Source organism: Sceloporus undulatus, chromosome 1 (assembly GCF_019175285.1).
Source record: "Sceloporus undulatus isolate JIND9_A2432 ecotype Alabama chromosome 1, SceUnd_v1.1, whole genome shotgun sequence".
Taxonomy (NCBI): Eukaryota; Metazoa; Chordata; class Lepidosauria; order Squamata; family Phrynosomatidae; genus Sceloporus; species Sceloporus undulatus.
This window is the reverse complement of record NC_056522.1, coordinates 82,439,687-82,458,325: the sequence shown is the minus strand read 5'-3', so window position 1 is coordinate 82,458,325 and position 18,639 is coordinate 82,439,687. Positions and strand designations below refer to the sequence as shown.

Genomic DNA, 18,639 nt, shown 5'->3' with positions numbered 1-18,639 from the left:
ATAAGTATATACGTAGAGTCGTCCCTCCTTATTCACAGATTCTGCATCCACACCTAGAAAAAATGTCCCCTTCCAATAAATTTTTAAAAAGCAAAGCTTGATTATAGTACATAATGGGACATTCACAGATTTTGGTACCCATGAAGTATCCTCAAACCAAACGCCAGTGGATAAAAGGACCCACTGTACATTCAAATCCTGCTTGGCACTTCTAATTCAGAAATAATTTGGCAGCAGTGACTCAAGAAAAAACTAAATAATGGAAACATATGTCCCTGTTCTAATTAGGATATCTTTTTACACTATTACACATATCTGCCTCAACATAGTATGATTGGTTCATTTATCCTCTGCTTGGGCCAAGCATGATTTTCAAATCTATATTTCTCATTTAGGATTTATGATCTCTATAAGCCTGCAATTAGATCCCAAACTGAGTTTAATCGGATATTAATCTATTGGCAAAAGCAGCTTTCACCTTACATTCTTTCTCTGGGCATTTGACTGTTATTTTACCAATAATACTCAAAGTGCCAGTTATCTATAAAATATATTGTGTGTGATCAACACTAACACCTGTAGTTTCAGGAATTTCACATAATTAATTTTGTCTTGGGAAATTTCCTCACACAGAGAAATCCCTGTGTAAAAGAAGGCCATATAAAATTGAATTAGAAAAGAGGAACCACTTACAAGGACATGGTTTTAAAAAAACTTTTAAAAGAGTACATATATAACTTACAAGTATCGCAGTTATGTACCTTCAAGTTGTTTCATGCCAAGAAAACCTTAGGATTGCCAAAAGTCAGAAACATTTTGAAAAGCTTTCACATACAACAGATGTTAAGTTATGAACATTATAGAATATTTAATTTTTCTTTCACAGACACCATACACAAATGTAATACACATGTCAGTGAAAATATTTCTGTGTCATGTTCAATGATCAATTTATCTATCCATTACCTTGCCTTTAAATATGGCAGCCTTCTCCATACCTCTCTTACATGTTGGGCTACAACTTCCAACATCCCAAAACATTGCGGCCAAGGCTGAACAATGGCATTCAATCAGGAAATTCATGATTTACCCAAGGAGCAGGAGACAGCCACAGCTGGGCAGCTGGTATCTAAGACATGCAGGGTACGATCAAAGTAAGAGAACTGATGACAAAGGTGAGATACAGACCGCCCCTTTGGGGCGGCCTGCACCAGGCCCTTTCCCGGACGGATCGGGGCCTCAGCTGCCACAGTGGCAGCCCCAGAAACCCCGATTGGCCACTTTTCCAGGCCGCGGGGAAGTGGCAAAATGTCGCTTCCCTGCGGCCTGGAAAGGGGTATCCTTGGGGCTTTATGTCTCAAGGACACCCCAGCAGTGGCTGGGAAAGGGAGAAAGGGGCCGCTTGGCCCCTTTCTCTTTGTACTGCTGGTGTGGCCGTTTAAAGGCCACGCCAGCGATACGCACGGCCAATGGAGCTCCAAAATGGAGCTCCTTCTGGCGCCGCTGAAAGGGCGCCACAAGTGCCCTACAGCAGTGCCATGACGTAACGGCCGCACTGCACCGTTTGGACGTGACGTGGCTGTTACATCAAAATGGCGGTGCCCGTGTGATGCCCCCAGGCAGCCCTAGTACGTACGGAGTACGTATGAAATGGCCCGTCTGTACAGGGCCAAAGCAAGCTCCAAGAACAGCTTCCTACATCAGCTGCAGCACTGATCTCAGAACTACTGTCCAACTGAGATCAGAGTGCAATCTGCAGTTACTGGACTTTGAAAATGAAGGAGCTACATAAACAGGGAACAAGATAAAGAAAGAATATAAAATGACACGTCACAATTTTGCTGAAGTTTTGAACAATGTAGTGTTCCTTTGAGGTGGCCTCTACTCCAGAACCTAAGAATTCAGAAATATCCCTAGGATCAGGTGACTTAGGCTGGCCATGGTCACACATAAAAGTGAATTGAAATATAGGGGGGAAAGGCAAGCACGTTTAGTGTTTTCTAGTTAACTATAACAATCATACAGAAGGAATTTTGAATAACACACCTGGTACCTGAAATTCTAACTAATCCATACTAAATATCGGCTTCCAACTAATATAGTGATTCACATTTTTTCCCCAGAACCATTTCAACTTAATATTTCTCCATTTTATTAATTTAGCATCTAAAGTGTTACACTGTATAATTTACATCTCTCTCTTTTTTCACATGTCTATTTTTTATAGCAGTCAATATTCCTTCAGCAATAAATGTTCCTTTATTAAGGAATGCATTTTTTAAAAAAATTCTGAAACTAAATTCATACAACTGTTGACAATTTCATGCCAACCTTCCAGGGAATGTCAAAAGTAACTCAGTCTAACAAAATGCCCTCCCTCCATCCCAGCTCCAGCTGCCCTGGCCTGGAAGGGAGAGATGAAGAGGCTGCATCTGGTGGATTTAATCCCCTTCCAAGCTGCCATTCCCTTTTCCTTTTGTCTCATGTTTTAATTGGATGTAAACCTGATGGCAGGGAGCTGTTTTGGTCTTCTTTTACTTGTAAAGTGCTCCATACAGTGAAGGCACTGTATAAATATGTGACGACGATGATGATGATGATGAACATCATCAACATCAACATCAACATCAACATCATCATCATCATCATCATCATCATCAGATACTGGAGTAAGACTGTTTTTTCCATGTTGCTTGCTCTGTAAATTATTGGATAAATCTCCAGTTCCTAAAAGAAAGAAAAGACTCACATCTGGCTTCGGAACAAAAGCTTTTCCTGGAATGGTGAAACGCTTGTGAACACTGCACAGGTACTGAGCCATAATGGAAAGTCTGCTTCGTTGCCTGGTTCCTGTACTAGCTGTCAGTCTCTACAGAAGAAAGAAAATGTTTTTGTAAGTGAACTCATTTGGTGTAACCTAGTGTTGATTTAGAAAAGTTAGGAAGAATGCAGAGCATTTTACATTAACCTCCTAGTAGAAAAAAAAATCAAATGGCTTTCAAAATACCTGTTGGAGAAGAAAATGAATCACACTTACAAGTACAAACATTATGGATACATCCGGGTTTTACTAGTATTAAGAGACCTCATACAAAGAATATGATCAGAATGAGCTGAACACCAAGTGACACAATGTCACATGTTTTTGCAAACAAAAAACACTGTGAAATGACATTGTAAATTTTAGTTAGTAAGACCAAACCCAAATGAGGTCTCTCTTATCACGGAAGTACACGAGAGAATTAAAAGTATGAATTCATCACTATAACATGTTTACTAGAATTATCAAGATCAAAATGAAAGATATTTTGACAGAATATCTTAAAATTTTTCATTAAATTTCCCAAACTAGGCAGTACCATTTAGAAATACATTCAGAAGTTCCACCTTATTTTTTTTCTATAGGAAAGACACCAATTCTAAAGAAGGATCAAGCAAACTTAGAATATACAGTATTTTTAAAAAGCGAGTTCCACACCAAAAGCAATAAAATTGCTGCAATAAAGTGAAGCAATAAAATACAATAAAAACTTATCATCCCACCCATCAGCTGGAGTACAGCAGCCCAGGTGGCAAAACATGGGCCTCTAAGGTCAAAGCCTGTCTCAAAATAATAACAATAATAACTACTATTACATCAGAAGAAAGCTTATAAGGTAGGATAAAAGCAGATATACAGATATACCTTGGGGAGCAGGCAAGGCATGGCAAAAGAAAAAGGTCCTCCTGGGTTTCCATGAAACAGAGGTTAAAAAAATGAGAGAAGCATTCTGTAGATTAATGTTCTTCACGAGGAAGGAGGCCTGGTTCAGAAAAACGTAGCACCAAAATTCTGAATTTACTCCATAAACAAGTAAGGAAACTGCATTCAGACAGCATTTTAACTGCCACTTTTTGAGTAATCAGTTCAGGGAGCTTTCTAAGGCAATCCCACATCAGAGAGAACTGCAGTAATCTAGTACTAACATAACTAAAGTATATAGTTAACTAATGTTGCATCCACACTGCAGAAAAAATCCAGTTTGATACCACCTTAGCTGCCCTGACTCAATGCTATGGAATTCTGGGAACTGTAGTGTGTTATGTCACCACAGCTCCCTAACAGAATGTTAAATGTCTCACAGTTCCCAGAATTTCATAGCACTGAGCAATGGCAATTAAAGTGGTGTCAAAATGGATTATTTCTGCAGTGTGGATGCAATCTAAGGCATTTGAACCAACAGCTAGGTTTGTGCACCATATCACTTCTAGGCCTTGGGTATTTCATATGCCTTTGTTTACATAAATGTAAACTTGGGGCAGAAATACCAAAGTTTAAATCCCACTCAGCCATGAAGTGTCTAAGTGACATCAGGGTCTGAAAGGGGGAATTGTGAATGTCAGCTTGTGCTCCTTGGAGAGGCAGAATAAATATGCATTGAACAAAATGAGAAGCAAAGCTTTTAGAGATCAGAAAAATCTTAGCAGCAACTAGCAAAAGCAAGTTCATGCTATTATCACGCTTGTCTCACTACATTTCGTGCTGATTCAAGTCTCATCAGAAAAGTAAAAGCAACTTTCTGTCCATGTTAGTCTGCATCTCATTTAAGCTACATTACGTGCAGAAACACTATAATCTTCATGTCGCATGACAGGGTGAAAATGTGAAGGCACTTACAGCTGGTAATAGCTATATAAAGCACAGACTACATTTCTGTTCTCAACTCTATTTCCTCCTAGTTGACAACATACTGGTCTTCTTCATTTTCTACTGGTTTAAGCTATGAAACATAATCCATTAGCCATATCACTAAACTCAAAATAGCAGCTCACACTCTCAATTATTTTAGCAAACTGATCTGAAGCTTTTACAGCAGGAACCATTTGGACTAAAGGAACTGATAAAGGTTGTCTGGTTTGGTTTATGACTAAAAGGTTGGCTCTGATGATCCTTACACTTTGAGCAGAACATTAAAAACTAATCTTTAACTTTCAGATTCACACAATGTTTCCAGATATAGGACAAAATATTACTGAAATACTGTATATACTCATGTATAAGTCTAGACATTTTAGTTCAAAAAAACTGACCCAGAAAACCTGAGTCGACTTATCCAAAGGTCAATTTAAGTACAGTACTTTAACTCTGTGTAATCTGTCCTAGAAGCACTGTTTTCCTTCATCCTTCAGATCATTTCTTACATGCTCTTATGTTTTACCCTCGACTATCCATGAGGTCAACTTATAGTTGAATATATACAGTAGTCTTGTAAGTAAGTGTTGAACTACAACTCTGGAGACCAGGGTTCAAATCTCCACTCAGCCATGAAAACACACTGGGTGACCTTGTGCCAGTCACATTCTCTGAGTTTCAGAAGCCAATGGCAAAACCCCAAAATCTTGCCATTAAAACCCCATGATATGTTTGCCTTAGGGTCGCCATAAATTGGGGATGTCTTGAAGACACACAACAAAAACAACAAGTCTTGTTTTGTTTTATATATACCTCTTCAGCACATGGTTAATACTTATTAGTAACATGGTTAGTGGCTACAGAATGCTAAGTCTGGCGCGTTACACACCGCCATAAGGGACGTCCTCAGGACATCCCAGTTTGAAAAAGGGGCGTCTCTTCCAGACGCCCCTACTCCTATTACGGACAGAGTCCGTAACAAATGGCGGCGGCCTTTCCACACAGCCGCCGCCATATTGACGTAGCAGACGCTATGCGTCCGGACGTCGCACCCCGGAAGTGATACCGCGAGTGCGCGACTAGTGCCTTGCGACGTCTTTTCTAGGGCCCAGGAAGGAGCACGATTTCCGCTCTCCTTCCTCGCAGCATCCGGGACCCACGCGGTTTGGCCGCTGTGGCTCCCAGACGCTGCAAGCGGCGGTGGTGGCAGACCGCCGCAATCCGGCGGTATGTAACGCGCCTCAGAAACCCTTTTGTGACATACACAGCCTTAACCTGCCATTATATATGAGAATATGCTTTTTAGGTGTTTGTGCAGGGAAATATTCACTACCATCTTGCACAATGCCTCCCTCCCACCCACATAACCTTTTCAAACATTGGGGCATGCTGCCAGGGCAATCAGTGGCGAGGAGATGACAACATGCAGTTGCAGTTTCTCAGCCAAAGAAGAGGCCATTACCCTGTGAGAGCTCCAGTGCACCCACTAGAGATCTAAGAGGATGGCTGGCTGCAGAACTGCACATGCTTCCCAGCTGGTTTGGTGGCACACTCAAGCAGAAAAATCACTTTTGCACTAGGACAGAAGAGGAATCATAGAATCATAGAGTTGGAAGAGACCGCACGGGCCATCCAATCCAACCCCCTGCCATGCAGGAAATCCAAATCAAAGCATCCCCGACAGATAGCTATCTAGCCTCTGCTTAAAGACCTCTAAGGAAGGAGACTCCACTACACTCCGAGGAAGAGGTGTGTTCCACTGTTGAACAGCCCTTACTGTCAGGAAGTTCTTCCTAATATTGAGGTGGAATCTCTTTTCCTGTAGCTTGCATCCATTGTTCCGTGAACGGAGGGGAAAGTATGCTGGCAGAGTTTATTTATTCATTCATTATTTTATTTTTATCCTGCTTTTCTCCTGAATGGGGCTCACAATATAAATTAGAACATCAAAAACAACATGGTGTCGAAAAGTTTTTAAAAAATATATTCAATTAAGCACTACTTTTAAAATAGTAAAAATTAAAACAATTAAAACACTTTAAAAACATTGCATGCTACAGAATACCACACCAATTGCACATTACTGGCCTGTGTATTTGCCTGCTGGTGAAAGGACAACAGAAAAGGGGCAGATCAAACCATCTTCAGGAGGAAGTGCCAAAGAGAAGGTTCTCTCCTGTGTCCTCACCAGCCTGGGAGGGTGATGGGGTGGAGAGAAAGCCCTTCCCCAAAGGTCACAAGAATGAGGCTCTCTCCTGTGTCCTCACCAGCCTGGGAGGGTGGTGGGGTGGGGAGAAAGCTCTTCCCCAAAGGTCACAAGAATGTTACACCTCTTTGCTGATGTACTACATCAACTAGAAAGTACTGTTTGGTGGCAGAGGAAATCCTGGAATAGAGCATGATGGATACTCTACACAGAAAAACTCTAGACTGCAGAGTCCTGCTCTTGAAAAATGTCCAACTGAGCAAAGTTGAGTGGTATTCCTCCATTTGCAGATGTATGCACACATGTGACTGGATGAAAGAAACACAATAAAACAGAGATGCACGACGGAGCATTCCAATCCCAGGGATCAATTTCTTGCCCATGTTACTTTTAGAGGGTACCTTTTTCCCCAATAGAAATGCACCCTGGGAACCTAAGGGTGATCTTCACCTTTCCAGCACCCAAAGCATGTGAACAGATTCACTGTCATATTCTGACACTCACAGGTTGTATCCACATTGCACATTTATAGCAGTGGTTTGATATAACTTTAATTGTCATTCATCATAAGGAATTATGGGACTTTTAGTTTGGAGATGGATTTAGAAATCTCTGCTAGAAAACACTAGTGTTGGAGAGGAAGAGAGCAGAACTTTCTAGCAGGGAACTCTAAGCAGCACCAAGCTACAAAGCCCAGAATCCCACAGGATACAGCCATGACAGTTAAAGTGGAAGCTTTGCAGTGTTTGACAGATGTCACTTTGGTTTTTGTCAACGTCTTGTTAAAATGCTACTGAGGGAATCAGAAATGGATTACCCTTAGTATAATATTGTCAATAAAAGTGGCAATAGTTCCATGTATGTATTTTGATCCCAATATCAGCAAAATGTAGGGACAAAACAGACAAACATGAAACGTGCAGACAAACATGCAGGATAAATCTGGATAGGAAACATTATTCACCACAGATTTTGAGATAACTAAATAGACATGCTAACACTGGAGAGTGCAACACACCAACATTTACAGTATACTAAAGGCCCAATAACACGGAAGTAAAGTCTCATATAAAATTTACTCATTTATATATTTTAGCTTTTTATGTCTGAACCATTTTAAATTGGGCAATAGGCAAGTCTACCTCTCCAACTTCCTTCTGAAATGTCAGAGTCATCTGTATTCTACCATAACGAAAAGGTCCATCTCTTCTCGATATATTCTCAAGCCACTTGATTATTAGAGGAGTTGAGACACTAAAAGGCAAATTTCCAATAATATGTATATCGGGTGGATCTATAAGGAAACAAAAAGTAATAATCTAAAATAAGCAACTCTCTATGATAAGAACACACATTTTTATTATACACAAAGCATGCATGAGTCATTCGTTGTCATTTGATTATGACATAATATACTATGCATAAAAGAAATGCATAGTACAGTCTGCCCTCTTTATCCACATACTCTGTATCCACATATTAAACCATCCATGGCTTGAAAATATTAAAAAAAAATAACAATAATTCTGAAAAGCAACTCTTGAGGTTGCCATTTTCTATAAAGCACACATTTTTACTACACTGTTGTGTATAACAGGATTTGAGCATATGCAGATTTGGGTATCCACGGGGGCGGGGGGGGGGGCTCTTGGAATCAATCCAAGGGCCCATTGTGGTGGGGTCAGTCCAACCCAGATTTGCTTTCAATCTGCTATACTTCATGTATACTCTCCAAACTTAATGGGATCAATTACTCCATCCCTACCTCATATATACATACTGCACTAGAGTCCTAGAAAATCCCAAAGATGCTATTAAAATTATTTATTATGATTTATGGCTACAAAATCAGATCCATTATTATTCTTATTTGTTTCTAGAGAACAAAATGACTGAAATAGAGTTTTTTACTTTCTTCTCAAAAAGTATTACTTAAGAAATCTTTTACACCTCTATTCAATTTAAAAATAAAAAACAGATACAATAAAATAGTTCTAAAAATAATTGAAAAAATAAAAAGTAACAAAAGCAATAAAATTATCTGTTTCAAAAGATATGGGGTAACTGACAATGTTAATAATAACAAAATAAAAATAATCAGGAAAAACACTAGAAAAACAAATAGATCTCTAGTTGAAAACAGGAAAAAATTAGAGATGTAAAATTTCTGGAAATGCTGAAACTGGATTGAGGGCATTCCCAGGTTGCTAGGGGGAGGGACTACAGTCATCCCTCCACATTTGTGGCTTTCACTTTTACTGATTTGATTATTCAGGGATTTGATTGATATGTTATCTCTAGGAATCTCTAGGTCCTTCACCATGACTCTCTTGGTCAACGTCTGCCAAAAGTCACAGTGAAGGACCTAGAGGTTCCTAAAGAGAACACTTGCCTAGGCATTTGTAAGTCCTCCAGTGCAATTCTATGGTCAACCTCAGGGCAGATGTTGACCAAAGAGTTGCCCTGAAGGACCCAGAGATTTCTAGAGAAGTGTTCTCTCATGTTTTGGGGGGAAATTAATGTTTTTTAACTTTATGATTTTGTAACTAACATTTATAATTGCCTCTTTGGTTTAGTGTCAGTTTGCTAAAAACAGACAAAAAGCAAATGAAACAAACAAATCAACAAAAACACAAAAACCCTAAGCATAACAAAAATGAAAGCAAAACAACCCCCCCCCAAAAAAAACCCCACAACCATCAACATCATTAAAATAAGTTTTAAAAAATCTTCTCTAGTTCACCATAGTGTTCAGCACACACAAAACATCCCTTCCCATAAAAAGGACTAGGGCAGGGGAAGGGGGGAACCAGGAATGCTATGATCAAAAGGTTTGTTTGAACAACTGTAATTCTAGCACACTGACCATCTCCCCAGTTCTTCTCAAGGTGCTTTGGAAATGTTTTATCCAACTGATACGTTAAAATATCTCCATGAACAATGCGAACTTTCCCCGGAGCTGCATCTGACAGCATCTATTATTTTCAAAAAAAAAAGAGGGAAAAGTATTTTTTAGATAAATAAAACATAATATAAATATGTTTCAATGTTACTAAGAGTTTAATTAAATTTTCATGATATTTTTTCTGTAATTTAACTACATTTTGTTTATTTTAATTTGTAAGCCACTCTGAGCCCAGGTTTTCAAAAAGGAAACGGCATATTAAATAAAAATTCATTTCAATAACAACAAAAATACTACTACCACTATATCAGAAAAATGTTTGATCCAAATTAATGAAAAGTATTTAACTTATCATTAAGAATGGACTTATCTGGAATCTGCACTAGAGAAGCTGCCCAAAGACTGCAAAGCAAAAAGGCAGTTTGTATTTTATTTTTTAAATAATTTGACAAAATCAAGAGAATTTGAATTTTGAAATCCTTTTTTGCTCTGTTGTAGATAATACTGAATAGCTCTTCAAATTTCATAACAAACACTAAATACTATTTATTCTCATTCAACAGTCGGAAATGCCAACTACTAGAAAATACTGTAGCATGTAACATAAGCATGGTAACTGCAGTCATGAAAGCTTGTTGCTCAAACCAAAGGCTGACTCATTCTCCCATTTCAAGTGTAAAACTGTGTGTTTGTCTGGGGCCTTCACTCACACTGATATTCAAACATGAAAGCCATGATTATTCATCCCCCCCCCCCCGCTTTTCTGGTTAGAATACCATCACTCTTAATGATACATATTCTTGATTCTTCTAGTGCTCAGTCATTCCTGGATGGCACAACTAAATATATGCAAGTTTTAAAACAGCACAACCCAATGTATCTTTGCCCAAAGGTTAGCCCATTGAGTTCAACAGGACTTCATCTCAAGTAAAATTCACACTGAAATGGATTTCAGTGGAGTTAGTTATAAATAAATAATAAAACTTTAATTTATATTAAAGTTACCACAATCAAAGCGGCGTACAACCTTTAAAAAATACAATATATCCAATTCCCCCCCTTAAAAAAGGATTAAACAATTCTATCCATTAAATATACAAACTATAAAATCTAAAAACAATAATACGATAATAAAATAACAGTGGGCAGAGTCATAGCTTATATATGTCTGTGGGGGGGAGCATTACATGGCCAGGTTCTATTCAGTTAGCTGAATAGAAGGAATAACTGTTCATTGCTCACAGCAAATGCAAATGTAGTGAGAGGTTAGATGAAGCAGGTTGGTACAAGATTGTGCTCTACTGCCTAAAGGATTAGATTTTACCATTTTATATAAGGGACACCATTTTCTACACCAATGTATACAAGGGAATTTGAGCATCCATGGATTTTGGTATCCATGGGGGTTCTGGGACAAAACCACAGCACATACCAAGGGCTCACTGTAGACATCTCTCTCATAACAAGGCAGATGGTATTCAAAGGATTACACAGAGAGCACAAATAAATAAAGTGTTCAATATTTTTGATTAAGGGTAGACCCAAAAAAAAATATTTACTAAGTGTTGTCTACTAAAACTACTGGGACTCATTTTTGAGTAAACAGGATTACAACTGACTTGGAACATAATAACTGAAATGCATATAAATGCTATAATGTTAGAAATGTAGATATTAAAGGGATACATATAAACAATTTAACTTGTAACACTGTCATTTATCAGAAGGCGATTGTGAGGTATTATTGGATACCTGGAGTCCAGGAATAAAACGAGGATCTTTTTCAACTAACAGAAGTTCTGCAACACCAGCATTCAAAATGGCTCTCGTGATTCCGCCTGGACCAGGGCCCACCTCACACACATATGCATCTTTCAGGCTGCCAGCACTTCTCACTATCTTATCTGAAAGAAAAGGATACATAGCCATAGCTTTTCTTCTTCACCTTCTGCATAAAGTTCATTAAACTCACAATCCTGTACAAGCTAACCTAGAAATAAGTCCCACTGAAATCAACATATGTGCATCTAAATCAGTGTGTAACTATGGTCCAAAACACACTGCAGAAATAATCTAGTTTCAGACTGCTTTAACTGCCCTGGCTCAGTGCTAGGGAATCCTGGGAACTGTAATTTATTGTTGAAGCAGAGCTCTCTGGTAGAGAAGGCTAAATATCTCATAGAACTACAGTTCCCAGAATTCCCTGGCACTGAGCCAGGGCAGTCAAAACAGTCTCAAAATGGATTATTTCTGCAGTATGTTTTGGACCTATGCCTCCAATTCAACCAATAACAACTTAATTAAAAACCAGACATGAAAAAGCATCACAAATTAAAAACCTGGAAAATTTATGGAACAGAATAGTCAAAGACTTGTACCTACTTGTCTTTCTTTGTGCAGACTGAACTACACTGTGTTTAATATATAAACAAGGAGACAGAGTGTTAGAATTCTCTTGTTCATTTGCAGTAATGCCTATGCCTTAGGGGAATATTTAAAAGGCATAAACCCTTTCACCCCCTTTTTTAAAAACCATATTAATAGTGACTTTGCTTTTGCAGTCTGTTTTAAAAAAATATATTGATTGCCAGAACAGCCAACTAGCTTCTGTACCAGAAAAATAAATAAATACTGATATGAACCCATTAAAATTAATATTCTGAGGGAAGAGAATTAAGATGAAACAAGGATGTATTAGATGTCTAGGCACAGCTTTTTTCCATATTCATTAGCTTAGTAAAAAATAAATACTACAAGAGTTAGGTAGAGGGAGAAAAAAGCAATACACAATGAGCAGCTGTTTAAATATCAAAACCCAAGAATTATGAAAACTGTCACACTTTAGGTTTTGCATACTGGAGCTCATGTTCTCAAACCCCAACATCTGCAATAATGCTATCTCACGTAACAGTGTACTAGGGGAAATAATCAGTATTTATTCAGAGTACTTCTACTCGTTTTCAGCCAAAATGGCTGCCGGGGAAGCTTACAAATTGTTATTTTGACAGCTCCTTGCCTTGAGGCTTATATTCTAAATAAGACATGACACAAAAGGGAATGGGAATGGGGAGAAGATTAAGTCCAGGGGATACTGCCTTCTCTCCTTGTCTTCTGCAGTCACAGCAGTGGCAACTGGGATGGACGGAAGGTCTTTCCTCAAGTGCTGGGCCTTGGCACGATGGAACTGGGTATGCCTGTTTTTATCTCCCTCCATGGTCATAGCAGTACATTTGTATTTGATGAAGTATTTGATATTATTTGTAGAAGTAAATTATGGCTGGTTACTTAAAATACAGTGGATCCTTGTTATACGCTGGGGTTTGGTTCCAAGATCCCCCGTGTATAACAAAATCCGTGTATGCTCAAGTCCCATTAAGTATAATGACATAGCAAAATGGTGTCCTTAATAAAAAATGGAACATCAAGGTAAATTTATACTTTTTTGGAACATTTTCAAACCGTGTATGCTTAAATCCGTGTATAAAAAATCCGTGTATAAGAAGGGCCGACTGTATTCACATTGCAATGAACCAGTGCTTCAAGAACATGTGTTTTGAAAATAATGCTTAACTACTTTTTGTTGTTGTTGAGAAATTGCAGTCAAAAGCAGTGTTCCAAATCCAAATGAGTTACAGACCCATTTCCTGATTTAAAAAAATGTCTCTTTGGCTGCCCTTTGCCTCCTATGGCAGTATTTGCTGTAAACAGCAAAGAGAGAACAAATAGTGTAGGTGGAGGCAGGTAGGGATTTTCAGCAGGAAACGGGTACAGGGCTCTCAACCAGACTAGATAAGCATTGAAGATTAGGGTCCTATAGCTGATTTTCTTTCAAAGTGGCCAATTTAATCATATTTTTAATATTAAAAAAAGGGCTGGACAGAAAAGACATACTCCCAGCACTGAAGTTTGCAGCTGTCAACATATCCCTTCCCTGCCAAAAATGAGCTGGTGCCTGCCTAACTTGCCCTTTTCTTCTTTCCAATTTCCTTGCATCATGGCTGCATCAGTACAATTGCATAAGTATACATTCCATACAAAATTAAAACAATGTACTGCCACCAGCCAGGCAGATAATATAGTAAACAGCTTCAGTTGTGTTCTTCCTCTGATCTTACACCTTTGGCTAGTTATTCTGTTACAATCAATGATTCAGTAGTCTCGAGACTGGAACTAATTGTTCCAAAGAAAGCTACTTATAGTTGCTTCATCATCGCTCAATAATATAACACCATTATGAAAACCTATTGGGTAGCCTTGGGCAGGTCACACACTCTCAGCTCCAGAAAACCCTGTGATGGGGTCACCTTAGGGTAGCCATAAGTCAGAAACAATTTGACAGCACACAATATTGTCTATAGTTTAACAAGAGTGGCACCACTCCTTTTGTGGTATGAATAACTTCAGGTTATTTCTTGTTACAGGTATGTAGCCTCATTAAACTGTGGCGGTGGACTTGCCAAATGGTTGAAATACTGGTTCACGCTACAACTTAATTTCCACTGTGGGTGTTGAGATGACAGTGCAGTGGACAGGAGGAGAGTAAAGCATAAAAAGAAAAGTAGATGGATGATAAAGTCAGCAACAAAGACCAAAAGAAGAGGATAGTGGGAGAAGGTTAAAGATCAGCTGGTGGCCAATGGGCAGAGCTGTGGCACTTCTGACTGTTAATGTAATAATAATAAATAAATAAACATTTAATTTATATTTTCCCATCTCTCCTGGGTGGATTGAGGTGGGATTACAGCCTAGTATAAATATACGATTACAGATCTGGTCAATGAAATATAAAAACATATAATAATTAAACAGTTTAATAATTAAAAAACAATTATCGAAGGCAACAGTGGGAGTAAGGTATTCCAATCCTAATCAAACAAGGCTCCATGTATCTCATACAGAGTCAAGTGGGTATGCTCGTCGGAAGAGATCCGTCTTAACTGCCCTCCTGAGTCTCCAAGGAGGTAGTAAGACGGATCTATTCTGGGAGACTGTTCCATAATCTAGGAGCAGCTACAGTGAAAGTTCTTAGGGAAGTTGAAGCAAGTCTGGTTGTTTCTGAATCCAGTAAGTTCTTCCCTGATATTCTGAGAGTGGGGGGTGGATTATGTAGGCGTTCCTGTAAGTAACTCAGGCCCAAGCCATGTAGGGCTTAAAAGGTAATAACCAACACCTTGTATTGTGCCCGGAAGCAGATCGGCAGCCAGTGAAGATGGTGTTACATGGTCAAACCTTGAAGAATCGGTGACCAATCTGGCTGCCGCGTTTTGCACCATGTGAAGCTTCCGAACTTGGTACAAGGGTAGCCCCATGTAGAGCGCAATACAGAAATCAAGACGAGAGATTACCAGAGCATGCACTACTGCTTCAAGGTCCCTTTGGTCCAGGTAGGGGTGCTGTTGGCATATAAACCAAAGTTCGTACCAAGCACTCCTGGCCATCGCAACTATTTGAGATGACAGCTGTGGCACCACCTGTGGAGCCAGTTGTTTACATCTGCTATTTTCCTCTCCCTTCTTGGACCATGCCCTTCAACTGGCAGAAGAAACAAGATGACAACTTGTGCATCCATTTCTTTCAGCCTCCTACCAAGAGCCTCATAATCCCTTCTGATGTTCTGAAGGCTGTGTCTTGCAGTATCATTGGTTCTCACGTGGACCAAAAGGAAGGGGTATTGGTCAGTAGATTTGACCAGTCTTGTCAGCCTATCTGTCTCATCACGGATCTTTGCCCCAGGGAGACAACACATCTCTCGAGACATCTTGTGAGGCCTAGAAATCACTGCTTCTATACCCCTCAGCAAGGAGTCCCCCAGTACGACCACACGCCTGCTCTGAAGCTTAGCAGCGACTGTTCCCTCTGGTGGAACATTCAGGCTTCCCTGCTCTGTCCCTGAAGTCTGTCCATGCTGCTCTTCCTCGTCCTCCTTTATAGTCTTAAAATGGGACTAGGTCGCTTTAAATACTGTGCCTGCCTGCTGTTGCATTTTGGGATTTGTAGTTCAGTGAGGCTTAAGAGCTCTCTGGCTGAATATTCTAAATGCTCTTTCCTAAACTATGGCGCGGGACAGACGGTCCCGAAGTGCCCTGCCGCCGCCAATTCTAGGGTTAGTGACCATGCACCAACCGCACGGTCCCTAACCCTAGCACGGCAACAGCCAAATGGCAGCATTTTTAATGCTATCGTACTCTACTTAGTTGTGCTTTGTACAACAAGCCACTGGCTTCTAGCATACAGATTATTTCAAAGTTTTTTGTTGTTGTTCTGTGCCTTCTAATCATTTATGACTTATGGCGATCCTATAGCAAACCTATTATGGGGTTTCAGTGACAAGATTTGTTTGGAGGAGGTTTGCCATTGACTTCCTGAGGCTGAAAGCATGTAACTTGCCCAAGGTCACCCAGTGGGTTTCATGGCTGAGCTGGGAATCAAATCTTGGTCTCCAGAGTTGTAGCCCAATACACAAACCGCTATACCACATTGGCTCTCATTGCAAAGTTACATAAAAGTAATTATTTGTGAGAAACTGGGAAGTACATAGATGCTATTACAGTTTGAATTTTTGAAAAGTAACTAAACTCAGAGGTTATTTTCTAACTACGATTATTTTTTTAAAAAATTCTAAAAGTAATTTTGCAAGCTCTAGTACTAACATTTAAAGGATTTCCAGTACTGAGTTGAAAAATAATCAAAGTCTAAGAAAGTTAGAATAGTGGGTTAATTTTTAAATAGTTATTTTTTTTGTGAAAGAGTGCCAAAGAGTCAAATTCAATGCAAGTAACAGTACTATTCCAGCATGAATTACACAACATAAGCATTTGTCTTGTTTGCTTCTAGTCAACTCAGAGGCTGTGCAGACCATCCCTAAGGGGCAGCCTGCAGCCGCCTCCAGCTGAGCCGGATCGAGGCTGTGGCAAGTGCACGCCACAGTCCCGATCTGGCCTTTCCAGGGTGCAAAAAGGAGCCGCTTTTTGCTCTGGAAAGGATGCAATAGCCATGGCTTTAAGGCTCTCCGTTGGAGCTGCATCATGTAGACGCAGCACCAGAGGAGCACCGTGATGCTGCATGCCATGTGGAGCGGCGCATGGCATCACACACCCCTGGGGGAGGAGTTGGGGCATGCATCATGTGGAGACAATGCCCCAACTCTGGATTTGGGAGAAACAATCCATATGGAAGAATGGGAAGGGATCTGGAAGAAGAAAATAAAACTTATGCTGAATTACAACATGAGAGGAAATGTATATAAGATGCAGCATAGATGGCATTTTACACCGGCTCAATTGGCAAAAATAAACCAAAATAATCAAAATCAGTGCTGGAAGTGTAAAAAAGAGAAGGGAACTTTTCTTCATATGTGGTGGTCCTGCTCTATAGCTCAAAGTTTTTGTTCCCAAATACATAAGGAACTACAGGCGGTCTTACAAAAGCTAACCTGTAAGTCTCAAATCCAGAAGAAAGTTCTGGGACAGCTGTTTTTCAGCTCGGAGTTTAAATAATTTAATAATCTCTCCAATTGTCGGAAGAGGTGGCAGACGGAACGAAGCCACTCCTCTTGATGCAGCCATGGATGAAAATTTAAATTCTTCCCAGTTACAAAATACCTGAAATAAAGCAATATATTAGAACAGATTTCTATATTCAGATATTTTACAAATACAAAAACAGGGCTTGGGAACTGTATGCATAATTACATATTGCTGTTCTGTACTTTCAAGTCATTTCACTAGGGCAACCTTGTCATGGGATTTTCTGAAGCTGAGGAGTATGTGACTTAGCCAAGGACACAAAGCCGGCGTTTGAACCTTGGTCTCCAAAGTTGTAGTCCAGTCCTCAGACCATTATACCACACTTGCTCATGGATGTAATTTCAAAGGAGGAAGCAACAGCATTGTTCAGATATTTGCATGTCCAGTTTGTTCACCAGAAGTGGCTTGTTTTTAAGTCACTCCCTAAATAACTTACTATATGTACAGTGTTCAAAAGTATGTGACGTAAGTTGCCAGATGTCTCTTATTTCAGGGACATAAATAAGAGAAGCACTTTATTTGAAGGCTAGAAAGCTTATCCTTTATACAGATGGCGGATGTCCCTTAGTAAAAGGGATGCCCACTATTTGAGGGCTAGAATGTATGTCCTTTTATTTGGATTCATTAAGGTGCCAAAAATCCAGTATTTGACAGGCAAGCAGGCCCTTTGAGAAAAGATGAGGCCAAGTTGCTGGAGAAAGTAAGTGTGTCTGAATCTCATTGCCAGTTACCGATAATCATTTGCTTAAAGGGGACTCAGGAATGTTGATGCATGCTAAAAAAGAAACTAAGGCCTGTTACAGACTGCCAAAATAAAGCTGCTTCGGGTCTCTTTGTAGGTATGCTGTTTAAATGATGCATGCATCCTAAGAATCCGGAAGCTGCACCAAAGCTGCACTCCAGTGCTTAGGAATGGAGTGTGGCTTTGGCGCGACCTCCGGACTCTTAGGACCCATGCATCATTTAAATAATATACCTCCAAAGAGATTCGAAACAGCTTTATTTTGGCAGTCTGTAACAGGCCTAAGAAACTAAGTAGGGAGTTTCATAAAAACAGAGAAGTCAACCCTGACCCTTATTAGCACACTCAGCCCTCTTTATCCACGGATTTTTTATCCACGGATTCAAGCATCCACAGTTTGAAAATATTTTTTAAATATATACATTCCAAAAAGCAAAACCTTGATTTTGCCATTTTATACAAGGGATACCATCTTACTATGACACTGTATTGAATGGAACTTGAGTTTCCATGGATTTTGGTATCCATGGGAGGTCCTAGAACCAAATCCAGTGCAGGGACGTAGCCAGGATTTTGGGAAGGGGGGGG

General features: G+C 39.6%; 1 protein-coding gene across 2 annotated transcripts in view; it reads right to left on the bottom strand.

Moving 5' to 3' along the window:
* TFB1M (transcription factor B1, mitochondrial) overlaps window positions 1–18,639 on the bottom strand; it is a 37,317-nt gene that overhangs the window by 16,685 nt on the left and 1,993 nt on the right. The window contains exons 2-6 of one of the 2 annotated variants that reach the window (XM_042473334.1): window positions 17,216–17,384; window positions 11,536–11,687; window positions 9,745–9,853; window positions 8,021–8,172; window positions 2,750–2,869 (exon numbers count right to left, since the gene is read on the bottom strand). In XM_042473334.1, coding sequence (XP_042329268.1) covers window positions 2,750–2,869; window positions 8,021–8,172; window positions 9,745–9,853; window positions 11,536–11,687; window positions 17,216–17,348 — 666 coding nt within the window. In that variant the 5' untranslated portion in view covers window positions 17,349–17,384. The remainder of the gene's footprint in view (window positions 1–2,749; window positions 2,870–8,020; window positions 8,173–9,744; window positions 9,854–11,535; window positions 11,688–17,215; window positions 17,385–18,639) is intronic. The other variant, XM_042473344.1, reaches the window with a different exon arrangement.